Source organism: Scyliorhinus torazame, chromosome 15, assembly GCF_047496885.1.
Source record: "Scyliorhinus torazame isolate Kashiwa2021f chromosome 15, sScyTor2.1, whole genome shotgun sequence".
NCBI classification, from domain to species: Eukaryota; Metazoa; Chordata; class Chondrichthyes; order Carcharhiniformes; family Scyliorhinidae; genus Scyliorhinus; species Scyliorhinus torazame.
Window position 1 is genome coordinate 150,832,266 of NC_092721.1, and position 26,574 is coordinate 150,858,839.

At 48.2% G+C, this 26,574-nt stretch overlaps 1 protein-coding gene across 7 annotated transcripts in view; it reads left to right on the forward strand.

Moving 5' to 3' along the window:
- The window catches only part of LOC140391899 (uncharacterized), a 74,087-nt gene extending 54,973 nt beyond the window's left edge, over positions 1-19,114 (forward strand). For 3 of the 7 annotated variants that reach the window (XM_072476933.1, XM_072476934.1, XM_072476931.1), the window contains 3 exons: positions 4,483-4,542; positions 7,162-7,276; positions 18,071-19,114. In XM_072476933.1, coding sequence (XP_072333034.1) covers positions 4,483-4,542; positions 7,162-7,276; positions 18,071-18,356 — 461 coding nt within the window. In that variant the 3' untranslated portion in view covers positions 18,357-19,114. The remainder of the gene's footprint in view (positions 1-4,482; positions 4,543-7,161; positions 7,277-18,070) is intronic. The other 4 variants (XM_072476935.1, XM_072476932.1, XM_072476936.1 and 1 more) reach the window with 2 other exon arrangements.
- The last annotated feature ends 7,460 nt before the right edge of the window (positions 19,115-26,574 follow it).

Consider the following 26,574-nt stretch of genomic DNA (forward strand, 5'->3'; position numbering starts at 1 on the left):
AGGGAGCAGTGCTGGGACCTTTGTTCTTCGTAGTATATATAAATGATTTGGAGGAAAATGTAACTGGTCTGATTGGTCAGTTTTAAGACGACACAAAGGTTGGTGGAATTGCGGATAGCGATGAGGGTTGTCCGAGGATACAGCAGGATTTAGATCTTTTGGAGACTTGGGCAGAGAGATGGCAGATGGAGTTTAATCCGGACAAATGTGAGGTAATGCATTTTGGAAGGTCTAATACAAGTAGGGAATATACAGTGAATGGTAGAACCCTCAAGAATATTGACAGTCGGAGTGATCTAGGTGTACAGGTCCACAGGCCACTGAAAGGGGCAACACGGGTGGAGAAGGTAGTCAAGAAGGAATACGGCATGCATGCCTTCATTGGCCGGGGCATTGAGTATAAAAATTGGCAAGTCATGTTGCAGCTGAAGAGAACCTTAGTTAGGCCACACTTGGAGTATAGTGTTCAATTCTGGTCGCCACACTACCATAAGGATGTGGAGGCTTTAGAGGGTGCAGAAGTGATTTACCAGGATGTTGCCTTGTATGGAGGGCATTAGCTATGAGGAGAGGTTGAATAAAGTTGGTTTGTTCTCACTGGAACGAAGGAGGTTGAAGGGCGACCTGATAGAGGTCTACAAAATTATGAGGGGCATAGACAGAGTGGATAGTCAGAGACTTTTTCCCATGGTAGAGGGGTCAATTACTTGGGGACATAGGTTTAAGGTGCGAGGAGCAAGGTTTAGAGGAGATGCACGAGGCAAGTTTTTTTTTTTTTTTTTTACACAGCAGGTAGTGGGTGCCTGGAACTCACTGCCGGAGGAGGTAGTGGAAGCAGGGACGATAGTGACATTTAAGGGGCATCTTGACAAATACATGAATAGGATGGGAATAGAGGGATACGGACCCCGAAAGTGTCGAAGATTTTAGTTTAGACAGGCAGCATGGTCGGTGCAGGCTTGGAGGGCCGAAGGGCCTGTTCCTGTGCTGTACTTTTCTTTATTCTTTGCTTTTAACATGCTTCACCGACAGGTGTGCACCATGTAGCCACGTGTTCATGGCTTTTTCCTCTTTTCTCCCAAGCCCTCGCTTGTTTTTCAGTGTTCCTTTTTGGAGAAATTGAAGCGCTGGGCATAATAACCAACTACGTTGGTGCCTTTCTGACTTTTTCTGCATTCATATTTGGAGAATTATTCATGCTGCTCTATACCAGTTTTGAGAGTTTGCTGCGTTATTTGTAAAAATGGAAAAACTCTAATAAAAAATATTTTTTTAATAAAGAAAGTAGGGAGACAGAAAGCAGGAAACTATAGGCAGTTAGTCCAGCATCAGTCTTTGGGAAAATGCTGGAATCCGTTATTAAGGATGTAGTAGCAAGACATTTAGGAAATCAAAATACAATCAAGCAGTGTCAACATGATTTTATCAAAGAGAAATCAAGTTTGGCACATACATTATAATTCTTTGAGGATGTAATTCTTTGAGAATGTAACAACCGGTACCGATAAAGGGGAATCAGCACATGTAGTGTATTTGGATTTACAAAGGACATTCGATAAGGTGTCATGTAGAAGTCTTACAACACAAGATAAAGGCAGTGTTGGAACTAATGTATTAGCACTGAGAGAGGATTAGATAACTAACAGAAACCCAGTCGGGATAAATGAGTAATTTTCAGATTGGCAAATTATAACTAATAGGATGATGTAGGGATCAGTGCTGGGGCCTTAACTACTTACAATCTCTATTAATAACTTGGATGAAGGGACAGACTGTATTTTAGCCAACTTTGCTAATGATGCAAAGATAAATAGGAAAGCAGGTTGTGAGGAGGGCACATAATATACGAAGGAATATAAATAGGTTAAATTAACAGGCAAACATTTGGCGGATGAAGGATAATGAGAAAAAAAGTAAAGTTTTCCATTTCGGTGGAAAGAATAGAAAGGCAGAATATTATTTAAATTGAGAGAATGTTGTGGTACTTAGGGATATGGGTGCTCTTGTACATCGTAGAAAGTAAGCATGCAGGTATCATAGAATTTACAGTGCAGAAGGTGGCCATTCGGCCCATCGAGACTGCTCCGGCCCTTGAAAAGAGCATCCTACTTAAGCCCACGCCTCCACCCCATCCCCAGTAACCCCACCTACCTTTTTTGGACACTAAGGGCAATTTATCATGGCCAATGCACCTAACCTGCACATCTTTGGACTGTGGGAGGAAACTGGAGCACCCGGAGGAAACCCACGCAGACACGGAGAACGTGCAGACTCCACACAGACAGTGACCCAAGCCAGGAATTGAACCTGGGACCCTGGAGCTGTGAAGCAACTGTGCTAACCATTTTCCAACGTGCTGCCCCTTGAATTAACAGAAACAAATACCTGGTGCCCACTCGCAATGACTAACATTCAGGGCATCTACACAAACTTACAAAGACCATTTATTTCCAAGACAGTGTATCAAAGATCTTTCTTCCCAAGGATAATCCCAGAGAGGAACAAGCTGCCAATGGAAATTGTCACAACCTCATCACTTTAAATATTCTGGACCCAGCCTCAGATTATTTACATTCATCACTTTTTCATTATCATGGCTACCATATCAAGTCACATCTGGTTCACCTGGTGCTAATCATCTAAAGGTTGGCCGAATACAGATAGTTTGTGACGGCCGGCACAATTAAAACAGAAAATTAATGGGAGCATTTCCAAAGTATATAATATGCTAACTGTGATGACATTTCATATTTTTATTCCATTTTCAAAATAATATGAGCAGTGCAGTAACTGAAATATCATGAATAATACAGCACTGTACATATGTAATGTGAGGCTGGCTAGGTGATATGTCACGGTGTAACGTGCCAGACTTCTGAACCCTCACCCATCCCCTGCCCTAATCACAACTCTCCGGCATTCAGCCTGACAGCAAATTGACCTGGCCCGGAGCAAGCCGGCGCGCGAGGGCCGTGGGTAAAGTAAGTAATAAGGAAGGCAAATGGAAAAGGGCATTTATTGCAAAGGGAATGGAGTATAGAAGTAGCGAAGTGTTGTTACAACCGTACAAGGTATAGGTGAGACTAAACCTGGAATATGCATATACTTTTGGTTGCCTTATTTAAGGAGTGATATGCTACAATGTACATGTCTTTTTTATAATGCTATAAAGGCGCCAATCATGCACAAGGAATTGGGTGAACATGTGCATTCATTTATTGAGACCAGGTACATGAGAACATAAATGCATGGATCGAAAGCTTGAAGACATCAGAGCTGTACTAGGTTCTGTTCACGCCCATACTGAAACTGGGTCACATGACACTTCCCTTCTTGTGGAGATGCCGGCGTTGGACTGGGGTGAGCACAGTAAGAAACCTTACAACACCAGGTTTGTTTCAACTCACGAGCTTTCGGAGCATTGCTTCTTCCTCGCGTGAATGAAGAGGTATAGACAAAGACATACTCGTGCGACTCGGCCAACGATGTCTACCTCATATGCTGTAGGAAAGGATGTCACGAAGCATGGTACATTGGCGAGACCATGCAGACGCTGCGACAACGAATGAACGGACATCGCGTGACAATCGCCAGGCAGGAATGTTCCCTTCCAGTCGGGGAACACTTCAGCAGTCAAGGGCATTCAGCCTCTGATCTCTGGGTAAGCGTTCTCCAAGGTGGCCTTCAGGACGCACAACAACGCAAAATCGCCGAGCAGAAACTTATAGCCAAGTTCCGCACACATGAGTACGGCCTCAACCGGGACCTTGGATTCATGTCGCATTACATTCATCCCCCACCATCTGGCCTGGGCATGCAAAATCCTACCAACTGTCCTGGTTTGAGACAATTCACACCTCTTTAATCTGGGATTACCCCTATCTCTGGATCTGTAAAGACTTAATTACCTGCAAATGTTCGCATTCAAAGCATTGCCTTGCATCTTTGACTTTGTCCATATATATATATATATATATATGTTTCTGGAACTTACCTCTTCATTCACCTGAGGAAGGAGCAGTGCTCTGAAAGCTCGTGATTTGAAACAAACCTGTTGGACTTCCCTTCTTGTGATGACATGCTGTTGTCCCTTAAAAGCATATTACAACATCTCCCGTTTTCTAGATGCTTCCAAAGGAGTATAACTATTTACAGTACATGTTCATGTTTAGTTACCATCTATGAATTAATCTGTGTGTCAAAAGTGTAGAGACAATCTGTTAGCACACTCAGAACTTTTAATGATAACCTTGTCTGGAGATTTCTTTAATTGCTCATAGTCTTTGTGTGATCTGTGGGTTTGTCATTATTGGATGTTGTTTCTGGTTGCATTTGGGATTCTGTCCTTGATACAATGACCGTACGTTGACTGAAGAGCTGAAATGGATCTGATTTATTCTCAGATACAGCTGACCATTGTGCCTTTGTGTGTAATGACTTCATAGGATCTTGGTTCTGAACAAATCCTTGTCATTTTGGCAGATTGTCACCTATCTTCTGTGAGATCCTGGAAGCAATCTTGCTGTCACAACTGTAAACTTGGTAATTATGTACCTGTATTTAATTCATGGCCATCTTTATCTGCAGTTTTAAAAGTTGTTCTCTAGTTTCTGAACGGGTAAGAATAGGTAAATTTTTATGCTCAGCTCTGCCGGTGATCAAATAGTTGCACACTGTGTTACTTTCAGATGTAACTTTGCAATGTGTAGGTCTTTCTTGTAGTCTGTCTACATTTGAGAATTGGGGGTTTCATCATACAAATCATTTGTTCAGCTAGGCCTTTGGATTTAGGGTAATGAGAAGGAGTGTGATCGATATTCAACTTCTTACACATATCCTGAAACGGATTACCAATAAATTGCAGACTATTATCTGCAATGATCTTTCTTGGCACACCAAATAAACTGAAAACAGCACGAGTGTCCGTGGCAGTTGTGCAATTTTAAAATAATGGTTTACTTGGTAAAGTAGCCATGGAAATGAAAGAGGTCGGGTACAATTTTGGATCGAGAATCGGTAGAAACGTCACGTGAAATGAGTGTTTCTTTCTGCTGACTTCACATATGCTCCTGCCATGTATCGCATTTCTTGACAATGATTTCAATGTCTTGTTCACTGCCTCTCTTGCAAGTCTTCTCATCCAATCTATACCCATGTATGAGTGATTAAGTTGTTGAAAAATATACGGTCACAAAGATTCTGGTATGATGACCTGCTTGCTTTTAAAAATGACTCCCCAGGAGATGCCTAGCCCATCCCAGTAAGGCCAAAATGGTCTCGCGTGTTCGTGAATTAAATCTGACCATCCTTTGATGGCTCTCCAAATTTTCTATGATCTGGAATCTTTCGCCATTGCTTATAGTTGCTGGCATTTACTTTTTTTTCAATTAAGGGGCAATCTAGCGTGGCAAATCCACATAGCCTGCACGGGCAGGATTCTCCACTCCTGCGCCGAAATGGCCACGCCGTCGTGAACGCCGTCGAGGTTCACGACGGCGCGAAACGGCCCCGATCCCGAACGATTCAGGCCTCGACAATGGGCTAGGATCAGGGCCGCGTCATCTACACGCGCCAGGCCTTGTCGCCGCGTAAAGGCGGCGCCGCATAGAGGACGCGCATGGCGCCGCATAACTGGCGTCACCCGTGCATACGCGGTTGCTGTCTTCTCTAAGTCCGCCCCGCAAGAAGATGGCGGACGGATCTAGTGGGGCCGCGGAAGGAAGGAGGTCCTCCTTCAGAGAGGACGGCCCGACGATCGGTGGGCACCGATCGCGGGCCACCCCACATTTGAGGTACCCCCCGGTGCAGGATCCCCCCTCGCCCCCCCGCAGGCCGCCCCCCCAGTGTTCCCGCACTGTTCCCGACGGCAGCGACCAGGTGTGGACGTCGGGGGGAACCCGCTGTTTTGGCCTGGCCGCTCGGCCCATCCGGACCTGAGAATAGCGGGGATGCCGGAGAATCGCCATTTTGGGTGTCTCCGGCGATTCTACGGCTCGCGGAACTCGACCGGGCCGTTCCCGCCGCTTGGGAGAATCGCGGGAGGGTGTCGGACCGGCGTCCCGGGAAATTTTGGCGGCCCGGGCGATTCTCCCAACCAGCGCAGGAGTGGAGACTCTCGCCCCACATCTTTGGGTTGTGGGGTGAGACCCACGCAGACATGGGGAGAATGTGCAACTCCAAACAGACAGTGACCCAGGGCCGGGATCGAACCCGGGTCCTCGGTGCCGTGAGACAGCAGTGCTAACCACTGTGCCACCGTGCCACCCAGCTGCTGGCATTTGCGATCCGATCAGTTGACAGACATGCATTTTCCTGCAGGCATAATGTTGCAGCTTTCTTGAAACCTATTTTGCTGAACATTCTGGATAATTTGTTAAGTCATGAACTGAGGTGATAAGAGTGGTTTTGAGGTTGATCTGCCGTATAGATTTGATGGATTCCTCCTCCATGTTTTTTTCAATTTATTGTTTAAGTATCTCCCAAATTCATCAGTAATAATGGGGCATTTGGCCCAATTCTTTTGTTTAACTTTCCCTTGTTCGCTATGGATCAAGTCCACACTCTGGTCATGCGCCTTTCCCGACTGAACTAACTCGAGGCTGGTACTCTTGACACTCTATCCAACTTATGGAACTGACACTCTGTCCAACTCATGTAACTGACAGGCTATGAGCTGCAATATCACCAGAAAGGATCTGTCTACTCACAAGCACTTTATTTGAGCACTATCCTGGCCTGTGTCTTCACAAAGCTTTTATGTGCAGTCACCATGCTGTGATTATAACACTCTCCAATACTGCAGCTTTGTTGAGATCGAACCAAAATGGCGGGGGTCATTAATCGTTGGAATTCATCAGCCGGTGGCAGTGGTTCGAACTGCTGCCTCACAGCGCCGAGGTCCCAGGTTCGAATCCCGGCTCTGGCTCATTGTCCATGAGGAGTTTGCACATTCTCCCCGTGTTTGCGTGGGTTTCGCTCCCACAACCCAAAGATGTGCAGGGTTGGTGGATTGACCACGCTAAATTGCTCTTTAATTGGAAAAAATGAATTGGGTATTCTAAATTTAAAACAAAAAAAAGAAATTCATCACCCTAGAGAGCAGTGGAGACTGGACCATTGAATATATTCAACGCTGATTTAGACAGATTTTTGATCTTCAAGGAAGTCAACGATTAGGGGACAGAGGAAGGATGATGGATCTAAATGGTGGCACAGTGGATGGAACTGCGGGCTCACAACGCTGGGAACCTGGTTTCAATTCGAGCCTTGGGTCACAGTATGTACATTTTTCCCTGTCTGCATGGGTTTCCTCAGGGTGCTCTGATTTACTCCCACAGTCCAAAGATGTGCGGGTTAGGTAGATTAAGCCATGATAAACTGCCCCTTCGTGTCCAAGGATGTGCAGGTTAGGTTATGGGGTTCCGGGGATAGGGTGGGGTGAATGGGGGAGTGACCATGGCTAGAGTGCTCATTCGAAGGGTTGGTGCAGACTCTATAGGCCAAATGGCCTCCTTTAGCACAGTCAAGATTCCATGATTCTATGATATGATGCTAAAGCTACAATCCGATTAATCATGATCATGTTGAATGGCGAAGCAGACTTAAAGGACCAAATGGTCTATTCTTCTTATTGCTTATGTTCTTATGGAATGCACTCAAGTATTTCGAGAATTGCAATTATGTCTTTGTCTTTGTGTTATCTCCCCACCAAAGATTGAAGCTGGGAGAGCATATAGAAATATAATTCATGCACCTCCGGTGGCGACCATAGAGTGAGTGTCGCACATTTGGTGGCTCTCGCTCGTGGTGGTTTTTTAGGATCTTTTCCCGGTTAACATGTGGTTGTGAGGTGGAATAAAGGCGCAGGAGAGTGAGCGGAAGAGATTGACTCTGATGTAAGGAAATGAGGGCCAGAACCTGTCGAAAAAGAGGGGAATCAGTTGGTTGGAGCTGCTCCAGTGCCTGCGACGCATGTGGAGATGGCGGAGGGGCAGGGGGCGACCCTGTCGCTTCAGTGGTCGATGGACCAGCTGGTGAGCTCATTAAACGAGGAGTTCACCTAGCAACGGAAGGAGAGTCTGGAGGACCTAGCCCGGGTGGCGGATTCGATCAGGGCGGTGGGTGACTGCATGGAAACTAAGCTGGCAGCCCAGAGTCAGGTGATCCAGAAGATTGAGGAGGTGGCAGGGGAACATGAGGAGCAGTTTGCCTCGATGGCAGTGGAGATGGGGCTGATGCGCGATCAGCAGAGGCGGCTTCAGGAGAAGGTTGAAGACCAAGAGAACTGGTCACGCAGGCAGAATATAAGGATCGTGGGCCTGCCGGAGGGGAGTGAAGGAGCCGATGCTGGCACATATGTGGGGAGGATGCTGGAGAAGCTGCTCGGAGAGGGTGCATTTTCACGGCCGTTGGAGGTGGATCGAGCGCACCGCGCGCTGATGAGCAAGCCCCAGGGGAACGAGCCGCCGAGGGCGATGGTGGAATGTTTGCACCAGTTCCTGGAGAAGGAGCGAATTATGAGGTGGGCCAGGTAGATGAGGCGCTGCACCTGGGAGGGCAGTGAAATCTGAGTGTACCAGGACCTGGGTGCAGAGTTGGCCAAGAGGAGAGCTAGCTTCAACAAGGCCAAGGCAGCCTTCTACAAGAAGGGTGAAGTAAGGGCTACTGTACCTGGCACGTCTGTCGCTGACCTATGAAGGCCGGGAATTGTACTTTGGTTCAGCGGAGGAGAGGGTAGAATTTGTCAGAGACAATGGACTAGCAAGATGCTGGAGATGCTGTGCTGTTGCTGTTAACTTATGTTTGGGGCCATTTCTTTTTTGTCTTCAGGTTTGTTCTTTGTCCTTTGTTAAGAAATGGGGGGGTTGTTTCCTTTGTTTGGGCTTGGGGAGGGGCTGTTTTTGGTTTGTTTGCACTCATGTTCGAGTGGGGGAGGGGTATCAGCGGGGGGTACCAGGCTAGCTGGGGGGGGATGGGGGCAGGGGTTGTTGCTGGGGGTGGGGGGAGTATTGCTGACAGGAGATGAGTATTTTAAGTGTAAGGGAAGGAGGATCGATGACGGTGGGCACCCGAGGGCAGGCCTGGGAGGAGTGGGACATAATAATCATAGCTTATTGTCACAAGTAGGCTTCAATGAAGTTACTGTGAAAACATGGGCCGGAGGCTGGCCCAAGTGGGACTATGGTTGATCGGCGGGTGTGGGGGGGGGTGGGGGCAGGCTCGTAACGTGGAATGTGCGAGGATTGAATGGGCCAGTCAAGAGGGTCCTTGCGTTCGCACACTTAAAGCGATTGAAGTCGGATGTGGCCAAGCTACAAGAGACGCACCTGAAGATGGGGGACAAATTAGGCTGAGGAAGGGATAGGTTGGGCAATTATATCATTCGGGGTTGGATTTTAAAACAAAGCGGGTGGCGATTTTGGTCAAGGAGCGGGTGGCGTTCGAGGTGGGAAATATAGTGGCGGCTATTGGGGGAGGTACATTATGGTAAGCGGGAAGTTAGAGGGGATGCTGATGGTGTTAGTCAACATCTATGCCCCGAACTGGGACGATGTTAATTTATGAGGCGGGTGCTGGAGAACATTCCGGACCTGGAATCTCATCAGCTGATATGGGGCGGGGGGACTTTAATATGGTCCTGGATCTGAGATTGGACCAGTCGAACTCGAGGTCAGGGAGGGTGTCGGCTGCTGCTAAGGAGCTTTGGGGGTTCATGGAGCACATGGGGAGGGGGATGGGTCTATGGAGATTTGGGAGGCTGAGGGCGAAAGAATTGTTGTTTTACTCCCATGTGCACCAGGTGTACATCCCGAATAGATTTTTTTGTGGTAGTCAAGACGTTGTTGTCAGACTTGGTAGATGTCGAGTATTCGGCAATAATGGTGTCGGATGACTTCCGGGTGCGGAGATGACCAGCTGAGTCGCACGTTTCGGCAGCTCCCGGTGGAACGGACTTTTGGGCTCTTAATAGGAGCCCCATCGGCAATTTTAACGGCAAATAACACTGCGGTAATCCAGAAGGGAATCGCCCCTGGACACTGATTGAAAAAAGAGAGGAAAGTAGCCGGATTGCGGTGGATCCTCTAGAGCAGCGGCCAGGAAGGCAGGCACAAAGCAAGATGGCGTCGGAAGGAGGTAGTTTAATATGGGGCCCTGACCAACAAGAGTTCCTGCGGCGTTGCGTAGATGAACTCAAAAAGGAGATGAAGAAGGAGCTGTTGGCCCCGATATTACAAGCGATTGAGGGGCTAAAGGAGGAGCAAAAGACCCAGGAACAGGAGCTTCGGGTCGTGAAGGCAAAGGCTGCTGAGAATGTGGACGACATACAGGGCCTGGTGGTGAAAACGGAGATCCACGAGGCACAACACAAAAGATGTGTGGAAAGGCTGGAGGTGCTGGAGAATAATGCGAGGAGGAAGAACCTAAGGATTCTTGGTCTTCCCGAAGGTGCAGAAGGGGCGGACGTCGGGGCATATGTGAGCACGATGCTGCACTCGTTAATGGGATCGGAGGCCCCAACGGGTCCACTGGAGGTGGAGGGAGCCTATCGGGTTATGGCGCGAAGACCGAGGGCTGGAGAAATTCCTCGAGCAATAGTGGTGAGATTTCTCCGATATAAGGACAGAGAGATGGTCCTCAGATGGGCAAAGAAAACTCAGAGCAGTAGGTGGGAGAATGCGGTGATCCGCGTATATCAAGATTGGAGTGCGGAGGTGGCGAGAAGGAGGGCAAGCTTTAATCGGGCCAAGGCGGTGTTGCATAAAAGGAAGGCCAAATTCTGAATGCTGCAACCAGCAAGACTGTGGGTCACACATCTAGGGAAACACCACTACTTCGAAACGGCAGACGCGGCGTGGACATTTATTGTCGAGGAGAAGCTGGAGTGAGCGGGCCAGAAAAAGAACGTTTGGGACAAAAGTGGGGGGGTGAATTTGTGGGATGAAGGGGGGGAAAAGGGGGAAGAGAGGACTTCCCAAGTTGTTAAACCTGCGACCCTGTAACTTCTCTCTCTTCCCCATGTCGTGGGGGAGGGGGTGAGGGAGGACGAGGAGCTGAGGGCGCCGGCCATTGGGGGCGGGGCCAAAAGGGAAGCGCGGGCTTTGTTCCCGCGCTATGGTAATCATGGCGGGAAGCAGGAAGGAGGGGGCCTCTCACAGTGTGAGCCGAGGTCACGGGGGGAAGCCGAGGTCGGCCAGAGTTTGCTGACTTCTGGGAGCAACATGGGGGGTGCAATTACGCTAGCTTGGGATCTAGCGGGGGTGGGAGGGAGGGATGGTTAACTGGGTTGCTGCTGCTGGGGAGAAGGGGGAGCTGGCATGGGAGGGGGGGGTCGGGGCGGGGCGGCGCCACCGGGGGGGATACAGCTACGTGGGAACCGGGTGAGGAGCTGGATTGAAAAAGGAAATGGCTAGTCGTCAAGGGGGGGGGGGGGCGGTGGTAAAGAGCCCCCCAACCCGGTTGATCACGTGGAATGTGAGAGGGCTGAACGGGCCGATAAAGAGGACACGGGTACTCGCACACCTAAAGAAACTTAAGGCAGATGTGGTTATGCTTCAGGAGACGCATCTGAAGCTGATAGACCAGGTTAGACTTCGCAAAGGATGGGTGGGGCAGGTGTTTCATTCTGGGCTAGATGCAAAAAACAGGGGGGTGGCCATACTAGTGGGGAAGCGGGTAATGTTTGAGGCAAAGACTATAGTGGGGGCAGATACGTGATGGTGAGTGGCAAACTGCATGGGGAGGCGGTGGTATTAGTGAACGTGTATGGCCCGAACTGGGATGATGCCAATTTTATGAGGCGTATGTTAGGACGAATCCCGGACCAAGAAGTGGGAAAGTTGGTAATGGGTGGAGACTTTAATACGGTGCTGGACCCAGGGCTGGACAGATCGAGGTCCAGGACCGGAAGGAGGCCGGCTGCAGCTAAGGTGCTTCAGGATTTTATGGAGCAGATGGGAGGAGTAGATCCCTGGAGATTTAGTAGACCTAGGAGTAAGGCGTTTTCGTTTTTCTCCTATGTACACTAAAAGTATTTTCACGAATAGATTTTTTTGTTTTGGGAAGGGCACTGATCCCAAAGGTGACGGGGACGGAGTACACTGCTATAGCCATCTCGGATCATGCTCCACACTGGGTGGACCTGGAGATAGGGGAAGAAAAACAACATCTTCCACCCTGGAGAATGGACATGGGATTATTGGCAGATGAGGGGGTGTGTTTAAGGGTGAGGGGGTGTATTGAAAGGTACTTGGAACTTAATGATAATGGGGAGGTACAGGTGGGAGTGGTCTGGGAGGCGCTGAAGGCAGTGGTTAGAGGGGAGCTGATATCAATAAGGGCACATAAAGGAAAGCAGGAGGGTAGGGAAAGGGAGCGGTTGTTGAAAGAACTTCTGAGGGTGGACAGACAATACGCGAAGGCACCGGAGGAGGGACTGTACAGGGAAAGGCAAAGGCTACATGTAGAATTTGACTTGTTGACTACGGGTAATGCAGAGGCACAATGGAGGAAGGCACAGGGTGTACAGTACGAATATGGGGAGAAGGCGAGTAGGTTGTTGGCCCACCAACTGAGGAAAAGGGGAGCAGCGAGGGAGATAGGGGGGGTGAGAGATGAGGAGGGAGAGATGGAGCGGGGAGCGGAGAGACTGAATGGAGTGTTCAAGGCATTTTATAAAAGACTATATGAAGCGCAGCCCCCGGACGGGAAGGAGAGAATGATGTGCTTTCTGGATCAGCTGGAATTTCCTAAGGTGGAGGAGCAGGAGAGAGTGGGGCTGGGAGCACCGATTGAGACGGAGGAAGTAGTGAAAGGGATTGGGAGCATGCAGGCGGGGAAGGCCCCGGGACCAGACTGATTCCCAGTTGAATTCTATAAGAAATATTTGGACTTGCTGGCCCCGTTACTGATGAGAACCTTTAATGAGGCGAGGGAAAGGGGGCAGCTGCCCCCGACTATGTCAGAGGCAGCGATACCGCTCCTCCTAAAGAAGGAAAAAGACCCGCTGCAATGCGGGTCATACAGGCCCATTTCCCTCCTGAATGTGGATGCTAAGATTCTGGCCAAGGTAATGGCAATGAGGATAGAGGATTGTGTCCCGGGGGTGGTCCATGAGGACCAAACTGGGTTTGTGAAGGGGAGACAGCTAAATACAAATATACGGAGGCTGCTAGGGGTAATGATGATGCCCCCACCAGAGGGGGAAGCGGAGATAGTGGTGGCGATGGATGCCGAGAAAGCATTTGATAGAGTGGAGTGGGATTATTTGTGGGAGGTGTTGAGGAGATTTGGCTTTGGGGATGGGTATATCAGGTGGGTACATTTGCTGTATAGGGCCCCGATGGCGAGCGTGGTCACAAATGGACGGGGGTCTGACTATTTTCGGCTCCATAGAGGGACGAGGCAGGGATGTCCTCTGTCCCCGTTATTGTTTGCATTGGCGATTGAACCCCTGGCCAGAGCACTGAGGGGTTCCAGGAAGTGGAGGGGAGTACTTAGGGGGGGAGAAGAACACCGGGTATCTCTGTATGCGGATGATTTGTTGTTGTATGTGGCGGACCCGGCGGAGGGGATGCCAGAGATAATGCGGATACTTGGGGAGTTTTCAGGGTATAAACTGAACATGGGGAAAAGTGAGTTATTTGTGGTGCATCCGGGGGAGCAGAGCAGAGAGATAGAGGATTTGCCGTTGAGGAAGGTAACAAGGGACTTCCGGTACCTGGGGATCCAGATAGCCAAGAATTGGGGTACATTACATAGGCTTAATTTAACACGGTTGGTGGAACAGATGGAGGAGGATTTCAAGAGATGGGACATGGTGTCCCTGTCATTGGCAGGTAGGGTGCAGGCGGTTAAAATGGTGGTCCTCCCGAGATTCCTTTTTGTGTTCCAGTGCCTCCCGGTGGTGATCACGAAGAATTGAGAAGAGCATTATGAGTTTTGTGTGGGCTGGGAAGACCCCGAGAGTGAGGCGGGGATTCTTGCAGCGTAGTAGGGACAGGGGGGTGCTGGCACTACCGAGCCTAAGTGAGTACTACTGGGCCGCCAATGTTTCAATGGTGCGTAAGTGGATGGGAGAAGGGGAGGGAGCGGCGTGGAAGAGATTGGAGAGGGCGTCCTGCAGGGGGACTAGCCTGCAAGCAATGGTGACGGCGCCGTTGCCGTTCTCACCAAAGAAATACACCACAAGCCCGGTGGTGGTGGCTACATTGAAAATTTGGGGGCAGTGGAGACGGCATAGGGGAGGGACGGGAGCTTCGGTGCGGTCCCCGATAAGAAACAATCATAGGTTCGTTCCGGGGAGAATGGATGGGGGATTTGGAGCATGGCAAAGAGCTGGGGTAGTACAACTAAGAGATCTATTTGTTGATGGGACGTTTGCGAGTCTGGGAGCGCTGACGGAGAAATATGGGTTGCCCCAAGGGAATGCATTTCGGTATATGCAATTGAGGGCTTTTGCGAGGCAACAGGTGAGGGAATTCCCGCAGCTCCCGACGCAGGAAGTGCAGGATAGAGTGATCTCAGAGACATTGGTGGGGGACGGTAAGGTGGCGGACATATACAGGGAGATGAAGGACGAGGGGGAGATCATGGTAGATGAGCTGAAAGGGAAATGGGAAGAAGAACTGGGGGAGGAGATTGAGGAGGGGCTGTGGGCTGATGCCCTATGTAGGGTAAACTCATCGTCCTCGTGTGCCAGGCTAAGCCTGATACAATTTAAGGTGCTACACAGGGCGCATATGACTGGAGCACGGCTTAGTAAATTTTTTGGGGTAGAGGATAGGTGTGCGAGATGCTCGCGAGGCCCAGCGAATCACACCCACATGTTCTGGTCATGCCCGGCACTACAGGGGTTCTGGGTGGGGGTGGCAAAGGTGCTTTCGAAGGTGGCGGGGGTCCGGGTCGAACCAAGCTGGGGGTTGGCTATATTTGGGGTTGCAGAAGAGCCGGGAGTGCAGGAGGCGAGAGAGGCTGACGTGTTGGCCTTTGCGTCCCTTGTAGCCCGGCGCAGGATATTGTTAATGTGGAAGGAAGCCAAACCCCCGGGTGTGGAGACCTGGATAAACGATATGGCAGGGTTTATAAAGTTAGAACGGATTAAGTTCGTGTTAAGGGGTTCGGCTCAGGGGTTCACCAGGCGGTGGCAACCGTTCGTCGACTACCTCACAGAAAGATAGAGGGAATGGAAAAGAAGTAGACAACAGCAGCAACCCGGGGGGGAGGGCGGGGGGGGGGGGAGGAATCGGACGGACTCTCAGGGATGTTATTGTATATGTATAGGTATTTGGTATATGTAATTGTATATTGGATTGTTGGATTGTATTTTTGGAGAGTATTTATTTTGGACAAGGCAGTTGCCATTTAGTATTGTGTTTTGTTTTTGTTTATATATTACTTATTTATTTGTTTAAAACTGGCCACGGTTATTTATATTGCTTTATTGTTGTGTAAAAGAAACACTACGTATTGTTATGTTTGGCCAAAAAACTTGAATAAAATATATATATTTTTTAAAATAATGGTGTTGGATCATGCCCCGCACTGGGTGGATTTACGAGTGAGCAAGGGGGGGGTGGGGGGGCAGCACCCACAATGGAAACTGGATGTGGGACTGTGAGCAGAGGAGGAGGTGTCTGAGAGGGTGAGGAAGGAGAGGAGGAGGTGTGTGAGAGGGTGAGGAAGGCCATCCGGGGGTATGTTGAGATTAATGAAACTGGGGCGGTTTCGGCAGGTACGGTTTGGGAGGCACTGAAAGCAATGGTCAGGGGAGAGTTAATTTCGAGCAAGCGAGCGTGGCTGCAAGCTGTCCAGCCTTGGCTCCTGCACAAAGTTCCAGGCCCACCCACTACCACTATCAGCACCTCCTGCACAAAGTTCCAGGCCCACCATTATCAACCCGTGCGAATCCAATTCCAGAATGGCCCCACATACCTTCTTCACGAATCCTGCAGGGCCATGCACACTTGCCAACACCACCAACCTCTCCTCCAATGCCCTGTTACTATCGCATATCTACCCCCCTGGTTTGCTACCACCTTCAGCTGGAACCTCGCTCTTACCGACCAACACCACTATCCCCCGTGCCCTGCTGTCAAATCCTGAATGAAACACTTGGCTTACCCAGCCCTTCCTGAGCCTCACCTGATCTTTCACCCTCAAATGTGTCTCCTGTAGGACAGCCACAGTAGCTACAACTGCCCCCTCCCATTGTTACCATCGAACCCCTTCCAAAATCCCCCCCATCCATTTCCTCTCTCAAACACCTCACCCAGTATTGATTCTCTTCCCCCCCCCCCCCCTTTTCACACCTAGGCCCTTCGAAGCCTCACCAGATTCCAATGTCCGAACCCCCCACCACCACCACCACCACGACACCTCCGTTCACCTGCTGACTTAAGCTTGCTAGTATGGGGGCCCCGGTCCCAGGAAAAACAACAAGAAAATACATATCCCCCTCAAACAAACATATCCAGTGCAAACATACAGACCCCATAAAAACTGTCGCTACAAAAAATGAAGACCGAACCCCCCCCCCCACCCCACACATCTCTTTTACCTTATCCAAAACAACAACTCTACCCCATTTAACCCATTAACAGCATGAAGTAAAAAATAGAATTATATATACTCTTCCAAATCCCCTCCCTTCGGTCCAAGACCAGTCCTCAATCCCGTTCCTCACTTCTGCCCCAATCCTTCTGCCTTCACAAATGCCTCCGTCGCCTCCACCGTCTGGCAGTAAAAGTCTCTGGAGTTATAGGTCACCCTCAACTTCGCTGGGTACACTTCGCTGAACCACACACCACTGTTATACAGAGCAGACTTCACTCGGCCGAAGGCTGCCCGCCTCCTCGCCAAACCCTTGGTTAAGTCCTGGTATATACGTACACCAGCTCCAGTTGACTGCACCTCTCGCTTCTGCTTCACCCAACTCGGGACCTTCTACTTCACGTGGTACCTGTGGAAGCAAACAATCACTGGTCTTGGCGGCTCATTCGCCTTTGGTTCAGGCCGCAACGACCGATGACCCCGAACCAATTCGTATGGGAGGGATCCTCTCTCTTTCCCACAACTCTGCCAACATCTTGGCAAAGTACTCAGTTGGCCTCGGGCCCTCCACCCCCTCGGACAGGCCCACTATCTATTTTCCAAATCCTCCAATTTAACTCACAGCCCTTGTTGGCCTCAACCACTCTCTGCAGCTCCTCCCCCATAGAGGTGAGCCGATCGCTGTGCTGCGACATAGCTTCCTACATTCCCTTCATTTTATCGCCCTGCTCCCGCACCTCGGCCGATGTCTTTGACACAGCTTCCTTTACCGGGGCAATTGCCTCTTCCACCAACACCTTCAACGCCACCATTATCTCCTTCCTAAATCACCTCCATGTGCTTCTCGAACTGGCTTCCCCAGTTCCGAAGCCATCACCTCGGTCATCTTTTCTGTCGTAAGCAGTGCAGCCCCACCCTGCGACTCGACCTCCGCCACCTTGCCAGCTACCAGGCTGGCCCTGTCACTCGACGGAGAACCCTCACTCACTCCCTTCTTCTGGTTTTTTGATATCTCCCTCCTCCTTTATGCATTTGATTGTCAAAAAATTGCCCCTGGGACCGGGCATTACACTCCAAAAAAACAAGCCTCGAGCAGGAGCCACCCAACATACGACTTACTCCTACATGCCACCACCAGAAATCCATAAAATCCTTTTTAAAAGCCTCTAACATTCTTACTATTGAAGGTCTTGTCCAAACCAATTTCATTCCTGCCATTGGTCAACTCCCCAACCTACCTTCCCCACTTCCTGCACATTATCCATTATTCCATTAATAAAACAACTTCAAAATGTTCACATTGTTCAAAGCGCGATAGAAGTATAATTTCTTGTAGCAGATTTTGTTTCACTAAGTTATTTAGAAAGAACTAAGCTGCTCCACCCAGTGGAGATTTATTCATTCAATGACTTAAGCAAAAAATAAGTCTTGATGGAACAGGAAATTAAGTTAAAGTTAATTTATTTTTTTGTATTCCTCCTTCTCTGAACAGTAAAATATTTCTGTTTTTATTTTTTAACAGGATGAAGTGTCCTCTGCCAGGAGCTAACAAACGGTTTCTTATCAATACCCTTAAGAATGCTATACCATCTCAAAGACAAACATATGACCGTAGACAAAGGGAAGAGGCTGAGGATTTAGATCTACAAGAAAAGGAACACAGGAAAAAGAAAAAGAATCACGAAAACAGCTTTCAACCCTATAAACAAGGATCAAAAAGTAGGATGAAATCTAACCGGTCTCCTTCTCCACGGAAAAATGATTCGAAGAGAACTACTAAAAAATATAAGGGCACAAATGATTATTGAAAATCTTTTGCATCAACAGAGCACCAACGGTGATTAAACTATAAAAACAAGCTCCAGTTAGAACAGAGAATGATTTCTTGCTTTAATGAATTTCAGACATTGATCTAGAACAGGAACAACTGACAAATATCTTCTTCACGGGCAGTTTTCGAGCACACCAACCAGATTAACCAGATAACATTTCATGCAAACATTACACTTGTGTCTATAATATACAGTGTCATATGAAGAACTGTTAAGTGGATACAGTATTTGATGTACAAATCATAGTGTTCAGTTGATCCTCTACTTTCAATAGTGGAAAATAGAAGCAGGAAATGTAAAAATGAATGCAGAAATATTCTGTATATAAAGAAAATTCTTAACATACTACAAAAATGGTGCAGTGGTCATTTAGAAAACATAATTATTTTTGTAGTATCATTATGGAGTTTGTATATATACTTTGCAACTTTTTTGTTGTTTTAAAAGACTAAGTTGAAGAAACTTCCTGGTGTACATCCTGGTCGGGTTTTATGATATGCTAACCGGCCCACTATTTGTATCCCATTCCTTTTAATGGACAGGGAAATTATGAGCTGGTTAGAGCAGAAGTGGAAAATCCTAGCCATTGACTACTTTTCAATTACTGGTAATGGGTTGTACTTTGCTGCAAAACTCTGTATGAACATAACTTTTGCCAGACTGGTCAGGTTCAGCGTATTAGTTCTGTTTACACTAAAACTGCATTACATATTTATCAATAAATAATTTCTTCATATAGTGTCATGTATCTTTTCACACTGAAACATGTAGTTGAAGATGTACAGTATTCAGAGTGTCTCTGCCCCTGTGGAATTTGCTGCTGAAGTTGAAGGAACATAACATGATTTTATTAGGTCAAGTATAACATAAGAAACAACATTAACAAAAGTGCTTTTGTGTCCATGTAAACATCAAACATTTGTCTTGGGGAAAATTAACCAGCATAATGTTTTTAATGAATTGGTTACATGGGATCTGTTCGTATCATCTCAAATTAATATTATCATCCACATGTGCAGAATCGATGGCACGCGTTTTATATTTAAGAAGGTGGAGGAGGAGTTGAAGTACTTGTTGTACATGTACTACCTGTTGAAGTACATGTAGAAACCAAAACATAGATAAAACTTAGAATGATGTCCTGTGGAGGGATTTTGAGGAGCTAGGTTCTAAATTAATAACTAGGACCCTGATTACTACTTGAGCCACGTACAAATTAGTATAGGGTTAAGCAGGTCAGTTAGTTAAATGCATGGCAGATTTATGGTGATTTTGATGTGCTGAGAAGTCACACATCAGGTGGCTCTCCTCCCACGAACATGAAAAATAGGCTCTTTTCACTTGAAAAAGCCCGCTGACACCAAAAATAAAATCCTCTCACCACTCCCAACAACACGACGAGAGGAAAATGCCAGCTAGCAGCCATTCCAGAGGACATGTGGAAACCAGGAGTGGAAAAAGCCTGGACAAACAAACGACCGGGCCGGGCGAAGCCCAGGCATCGCCAGAGCGAGAGGGACGTCCTGCCACATGAGAAGCCCATCCACACCATGGGATGGGTGAAGGGTGTTTCCTTCAAGAGAATTCAAAAAGCATAGGGAAGGAACAAAATCAGACATCCAAGCTGCAGTCAAGGGTGCTGTGGCCGAAGCTCTGGCGACCATGCAGGTGTACCCTAGACAAGGCAGAGAGATGACTGGACGCGCAGGAGAAAATGATCAAGGAGCTGGAAAAAGCTGCAACAGAGCAGGGATCGGGTTGTTGCCCTGGAGAAGGAAGTGGCAAGGCTGGTTGCGACACGGGAATTTGAACGGAAAAATCGAAGACCAGGAGAACTGGTTGAGGTCAGAACATTTGGATTGTGGGCCTGCCAGAGGGAATTGAAGTTAGGAACCCCACAGACTGTGTCCCAAATGCTGGGCAACCTGGTGGAAGGGATAGCTTCCACAACCACCGAAAATCGAGAGAGCACACCGTTCGCTTCGCCCAAAGCTGGGAAGCAGCCGAGGGTGATAATAGCCAAAATGCACCGGTACCAGGGCTGGGAACGAATCCTGTGCTAGCCAAGACGAACCAAAATCTGTAACTGGTAAGGTGACTGGATACCGATTTATTAAAACATTGGAGCAGACCTGGCCAAGCACCAGGCGGAATTTAATAAAGCCAAGGCTGTGCTGTACAAAAAATGAGTAAAGTTTGGGATGCTGTACCCAGCCAAGCTCTGGGTCCCGTTCCAAGGTAGGGAGCACTTCGTCACGGCCCCTGCGGACGCGGCCAAGTTCGTCTCAGAGAACAGACTAGAGAAGTGGCAGCAGGGCAACGATGAAAAGACACTTATTGTTTACTTTCTAATGCTTGAATTGCCAACTGAACCAACATGCCAACCACTTTACGAGGGCTTGCACTGCCTCATTCTGGGGATGAGTGATAAAAAAAGAGGAAGATAGGAACAAGGACAGCAGAGCATAGAAGAAGGTGAGGGGAATGGCGGAGAAGAAGCTCAGTAAACGGGTGATGGGAGGACTCTCAACTAGTGGGGTAGCTAGCACCGGGAACCGTGCAGGAGAGAGAGGCAGCGCATCACCCGCAAAGGAGAAGGTGCCTGACGAGGGAGGGGGTGCTAGGGGAAGAAACAGGGAGAAGGGAGGTGGCGGCAACAAGATATGGGGGGGGGGGGGGAAGAAGACAAGGGGAGTGAAGAACAGCACAAGGGAAATATGAGTAAAGAAGGAACAAGTAGGCTGGCTACAACAGGCCACACGTAGCGACTTGGAACAAAATGGCACTGCAAGCCATCACTTTGGAGTGTCCCTGAACAAAGGGAATCCCTGAAATGCAGAGGCCCACCCACATGACGTACTCACAGTTGACGGCCTTGTTGGGTGCCCCCTGGACAAAGGGATATCCCGGAGCGCAGGGACCCAACCTCATGGCGAGAAGGCGACTGCGGTCATCTTGGACGGCTTCCTAACAAAGAGAAACTTGGGGGTGCAAGGATGCGTCCACAAGGTAAGTATGGTTGATCCTACAGGAGCGGAGTAGACAAAAAAAAAAACCCATCAGGATAGTCACCTGGAACGTCAGGGTATTTAACAGCCCAGTGAAAAGTATGAAAGCCGGCATTGTCTTCCTCCAAGAAATTCACGTGAGCGAAGGACTGACTGCAGGTAAGAAAGGGCTGGGTGGGACAGACCTACAAATCTTACAACGGGACGCAGGCCAATGAGATAGCCATACTGTTAAACAAGAGGATGGCCTTTGCGGCGACAAGGACGGTTATGGACCATGGGGACGGTACGTCATTGTCAGCGGTGTCCTAGACGGGGCGCCGGCAGTTCTGGTGAACGTGTGCACTCCCAACTGGGATGCCACTGAGTTTATAAAGAAGACCATGATGGAAACCCCAGACATAGACACCCACCGATTAATCATGGCGGGGGGAAACATCAACTGTGTACACAACCCACGGACAGACAGGGCAAATCCCAAAATGGGAAAGACCTCCAACATGGCAAAATAACTCAGTACATTCATGGAGTAGATGGGGTAGTGGACCCATGGCGATTCACTCATCCAGGGGAGGAGTATTCTGCTCTATCCTGACACAGTATGTAGATAGGTCAACGAGAGGCGAGGCCATATTGGATTTGGTACTGGGTAATGAACCAGGACAGGTGTTAGATTTGGAGGTAGGTGAGAACTTTGGTGATAGTGACCACAATTCGATTACGTTTACTTTAGTGATGGAAAGGGATAGGTATATACCGCAGGGCAAGAGTTATATTGGGGGAAAGGCAATTATGATGCGATTAGGCAAGACCTAGGATACATCGGATGGAGGGGAAAACTGCAGGGGATGGGCACAATGGAAATGTTCAAGGAACAGCTACTGCGTGTCCTTGATAAGTATGTACCTGTCGGGCAGGGAGGAAGTGGTCGAGTGAGGGAACCGTGGTTTACTAAAGCAGTCGAAACACTTGTCAAGAGGAAGAAGGAGACTTATGTAAAGATGAGACATGAAGGTTCAGTTAGGGCACTCGAGAGTTACAAGTTAGCTCTCTCTTTAGGTCCTTCCTAGCTAAGAAGAGCCAGGAGGGGACATGAGAAGTCTTTGGCAGGTAGGATCAAGGATAACCCTAAAGCTTTCTATAGATATGTCAGGAATAAAAGAATGACTAGGGTAAGAGTAGGGCCAGTCAAGGACAGTAGTGGGAAGTTGTGCTTGGAGTCCGAGGAGATAGGAGAGGTGCTAAATGAATATTTTTCGTCAGTATTCACACAGGAAAAAGACAATGTTGTCGAGGAGAATACTGAGATTCATGCTACTAGACTAGAAGGGCTTGAGGTTCATAAGGAGGAGGTGTTAGCAATTCTGGAAAGTGTGAAAATAGATAAGTCACCTGGGCAGGATGGGATTTATCCTAGGATTCTCTGGGAAGCTAGGGAGGGGATTGCTGAGCCTTTGGCTTTGATCTTTAAGTCATCTTTGTGTACAGGAATAGTGCCAGAAGACTGGAGGATAGCAAATGTTGTCCCCTTGTTCAAGAAGGGGAGTAGAGATAACCCCAGTAACTATAGACCAGTGAGCCTTACTTTCCAAAAATCTTGGAAAGGTTTATAAGAGATAGGATGTATAATCATCTGGAAAGGAATAATTTGATTAGAGATAGACAACACGGTTTTGTAAAGGGTAGGTCGTGCCTCACAAACCTTATTGAGTTCTTTGAGAAGGTGACCAAACAGGTGGATGAGGGTAAAGCAGTTGATGTGGTGTATATGGATTTCAGTAAGGCGTTTGGTAAGGTTCCCCATGGTAGGCTACTGCAGAAAATACGGAGGCATGGGATTCAGGGTGATTTAGCAGTTTGGATCAGAAATTGGCTAGCTGGAAGAAGACAAAGGGTGGTGGTTGATGGGAAATGTTCAGACTGGAGTCCAGTTACTAGTGGTGTACCACAAGAATCTGTTTTGGGGCCACTGGTTTTTATAAATGACCTGGAGGAGGGCGTAGAAGGATGGGTGAGTAAATTTGCAGATGACACTAACGTCGGTGGAGTTGTGGACAGTGCGGAAGGGTGTTACAAGTTACAAAGGGACATAGATAAGCTGCAGCGCTGGGCTGAGAGGTGGCAAATGGAGTTTAATGCAGAAAAGTGTGAGGTGATTCATTTTGGAAGGAATAACAGGAAGACTGAGTACTGGGCTAATGGTAAGATTCTTGGCAGTGTGGATGAGCAGAGAGATCTCGGTGTCCATGTACATAGATCCCTGAAAGTTACCACCCAGGTTGAGAGGGTTGTTAAGAAGGCGTACGGTGTGTTAGCTTTTATTGGTAGAGGAATTGAGTTTAGGAGCCATGAGGACATGTTGCAGCTATACAACACTGGTGCGGCCACATTTGGAGTATTGCGTGCAATTCTGGTCGCCGCATTATAGGAAGGATGTGGAAGCATTGGAAAGGGTGCAGAGGAGATTTACCAGAATGTTGCCTGGTATGGAGGGAAGATCTTATGAGGAAAGGCTGAGGGACTTGAGGCTGTTTTCGTCAGAGAAAAGAAGGTTAAGAGGTGACTTAATTGAGGCATACAAGATGATCAGAGGATTGGATAGGGTGGACAGCGAGAGCCTTTTTCCTCGGATGGTGATGTCTAGCACGAGGGGACATACCTTTAAATTGAGGGGAGATAGATATAAGACAGATGTCAGAGGTAGGTTCTTTACTCAGAGAGTAGTAAGGGCGTGGAATGCCCTGCCTGCAACAGTAGTGGACTCGCCAACACTAAGGACATTCAAATGGTCATTGGATAGACATATGGACAATAAGGGAATAGTGTAGATGGGCTTTAGAGTGGTTTCTCAGGTCGGCGCAACATCGAGGGCCGAAGGGCCTGTACTGCGCTGTTATGTTCTATGCTCTACGCATCTGGCGTAGAGGAAGGAGTTCTCCCAAGTACCAAAAGTACCAAGGATCAACTTCTTTGTAGTGAGGAAATTGGTGGTTCTAGGGCTAGTAAGAGCGGAATACTCTGCGATCATAATCTCCGACCAAGCTCCACTTTATATGGATGTGCCCAATGGAAGTTGGATATGGCCGTCCAGGCCGATAAGGTTTTCTGCGAGAAAATATCACAGGCCATAGACGAGTATGTTACTAATAACCAGAATGGGGAGGTCTCGCCTCCCACGGTCTGGTAGGCGTTGAAGGCTGCGATCATGAGAAATTATCACTTGCAAAGCAGGGGGGAAAAGGGGGGCCAGGCAACAGCTAGTTGACTCCATACTGGAAGTAGACCATCGATACTCCAGGGCATTGACTGTAGAGCGTCTGGCGTAGAGGAAAAAGCTAGATGGACTTTGACCTGCTCTCCACGAGGAAAGCAGTGCACCACTCCACCAGGCATTGGAACTGTACGAACACAGAGACAAAGCCGCCTGCTGGCACACCAGCTGAGAAAGCAGGCAGCCATGCGGGAAATAGCCCAGATTAGGGAGAGCAACGGCAACTTAGTAGTGAAGCCTCTTGTTCTAAAAATGTGGGTATATTTTTAGAACAAGAGGTCAACAGAGATAATATGGTTCAGAGTGTATATTAGTCTTTTGTCATGTGTTTTTTTATTTTACTTGAATAAATATTCTTTATTAATTGTTTACACAATGACTCGTCTGGTTCCTCACTGGGTTGTACATAATTCCTCACAAATACATCACTATGTATTGTTTCTAGTTATCAAAGAACAAAAGAACAAAGAAATGTACAGCACAGGAACAGGCCCTTCGGCCCTCCAAGCCCGTGCCGACCATGCTGCCCGACTAAACTACAATCTTCTACACTTCCTGGGTCCGTATCCCTCTATTCCCATCCTATTCATGTATTTGTCAAGATGCCCCTTAAATGTCACTATCGTCCCTGCTTCCACCACCTCCTCCGGTAGCGGGTTCCAGGCACCCACTACCCTCTGCGTAAAAAACTTGCCTCGTACATCTACTCTAAACCTTGCCCCTCTCACCTTAAACCTATGCCCCCTAGTAATTGACCCCTCTACCCCGGGGAAAAGCCTCTGACTATCCACTCTGTCTATGCCCCTCATAATTTTGTAGACCTCTATCAGGTCGCCCCTCGACCTCCTTCGTTCCAGTGAGAACAAACCGAGTTTATTCAACCGCTCCTCATAGCTAATGCCCTCCATACCAGGCAACATTCTGGTAAATCTCTTCTGCACCCTCTAAAGCCTCCACATCCTTATGGTAGTGTGGCGACCAGAATTGAACACAAGACTCCAAGTGTGGCCTAACTAAGGTTCTATACAGCTGCAACATGACTTGCCAATTCTTATACTCAATGCCCCGGCCAATGAAGGCAAGCATGCCGTATGCCTTCTTGACTACCTTCTCCACCTGTGTTGCCCCTTTCAGTGACCTGTGGACCTGTACTCCTAGATCTCTTTGACTTTCAATACTCTTGAGGGTTCTACCATTCACTGTATAATCCCTACCTGCATTAGACCTTCCAAAATGCATTACCTCACATTTGTCCGGATTAAACTCCATCTGCCGTCTCTCCGCCCAAGCCTCCAAACAATCTAAATCCTGCTGTATCCTCTGACAGTCCTCATCGCTATCCGCAATTCCACCAACCTTTGTGTCGTCTGCAAACTTACTAATCAGACCAGTTACATTTTCCTCCAAATCATTTATATATACTACAAACAGCAAAGGTCCCAGCACTGATCCCTGTGGAACACCACTGGTCACAGCCCTCCAATTAGAAAAGCATCCTTCCATTGCTACTCTCTGCCTTCTATGACCTAGCCAGTTCTGTATCCACCTTGCCAGCTCACCCCTGATCCCGTGTGACTTCACCTTTTGTACTAGTCTACCATGAGGGACCTTGTCAAAGGCCTTACTGAAGTCCATATAGACAACATCCACTGCCCTACCTGCATCAATCATCTTAGTGACCTCCTCGAAAAACTCTATCAAGTTAGTGAGACACAACCTCCCCTTCACAAAACCATGCTGCCTCTCACTAATACGTCCATTTGCTTCCAAATGGGAGTAGATCCTGTCTCGAAGAATTCTCTCCAGTAATTTCCCTACCACTGAAGTAAGGCTCACTGGCCTGTCGTTCCCTGGATTATCCTTGCTACCCTTCTTAAACAGAGGAACAACATTGGCTATTCTCCAGTCCTCCGGG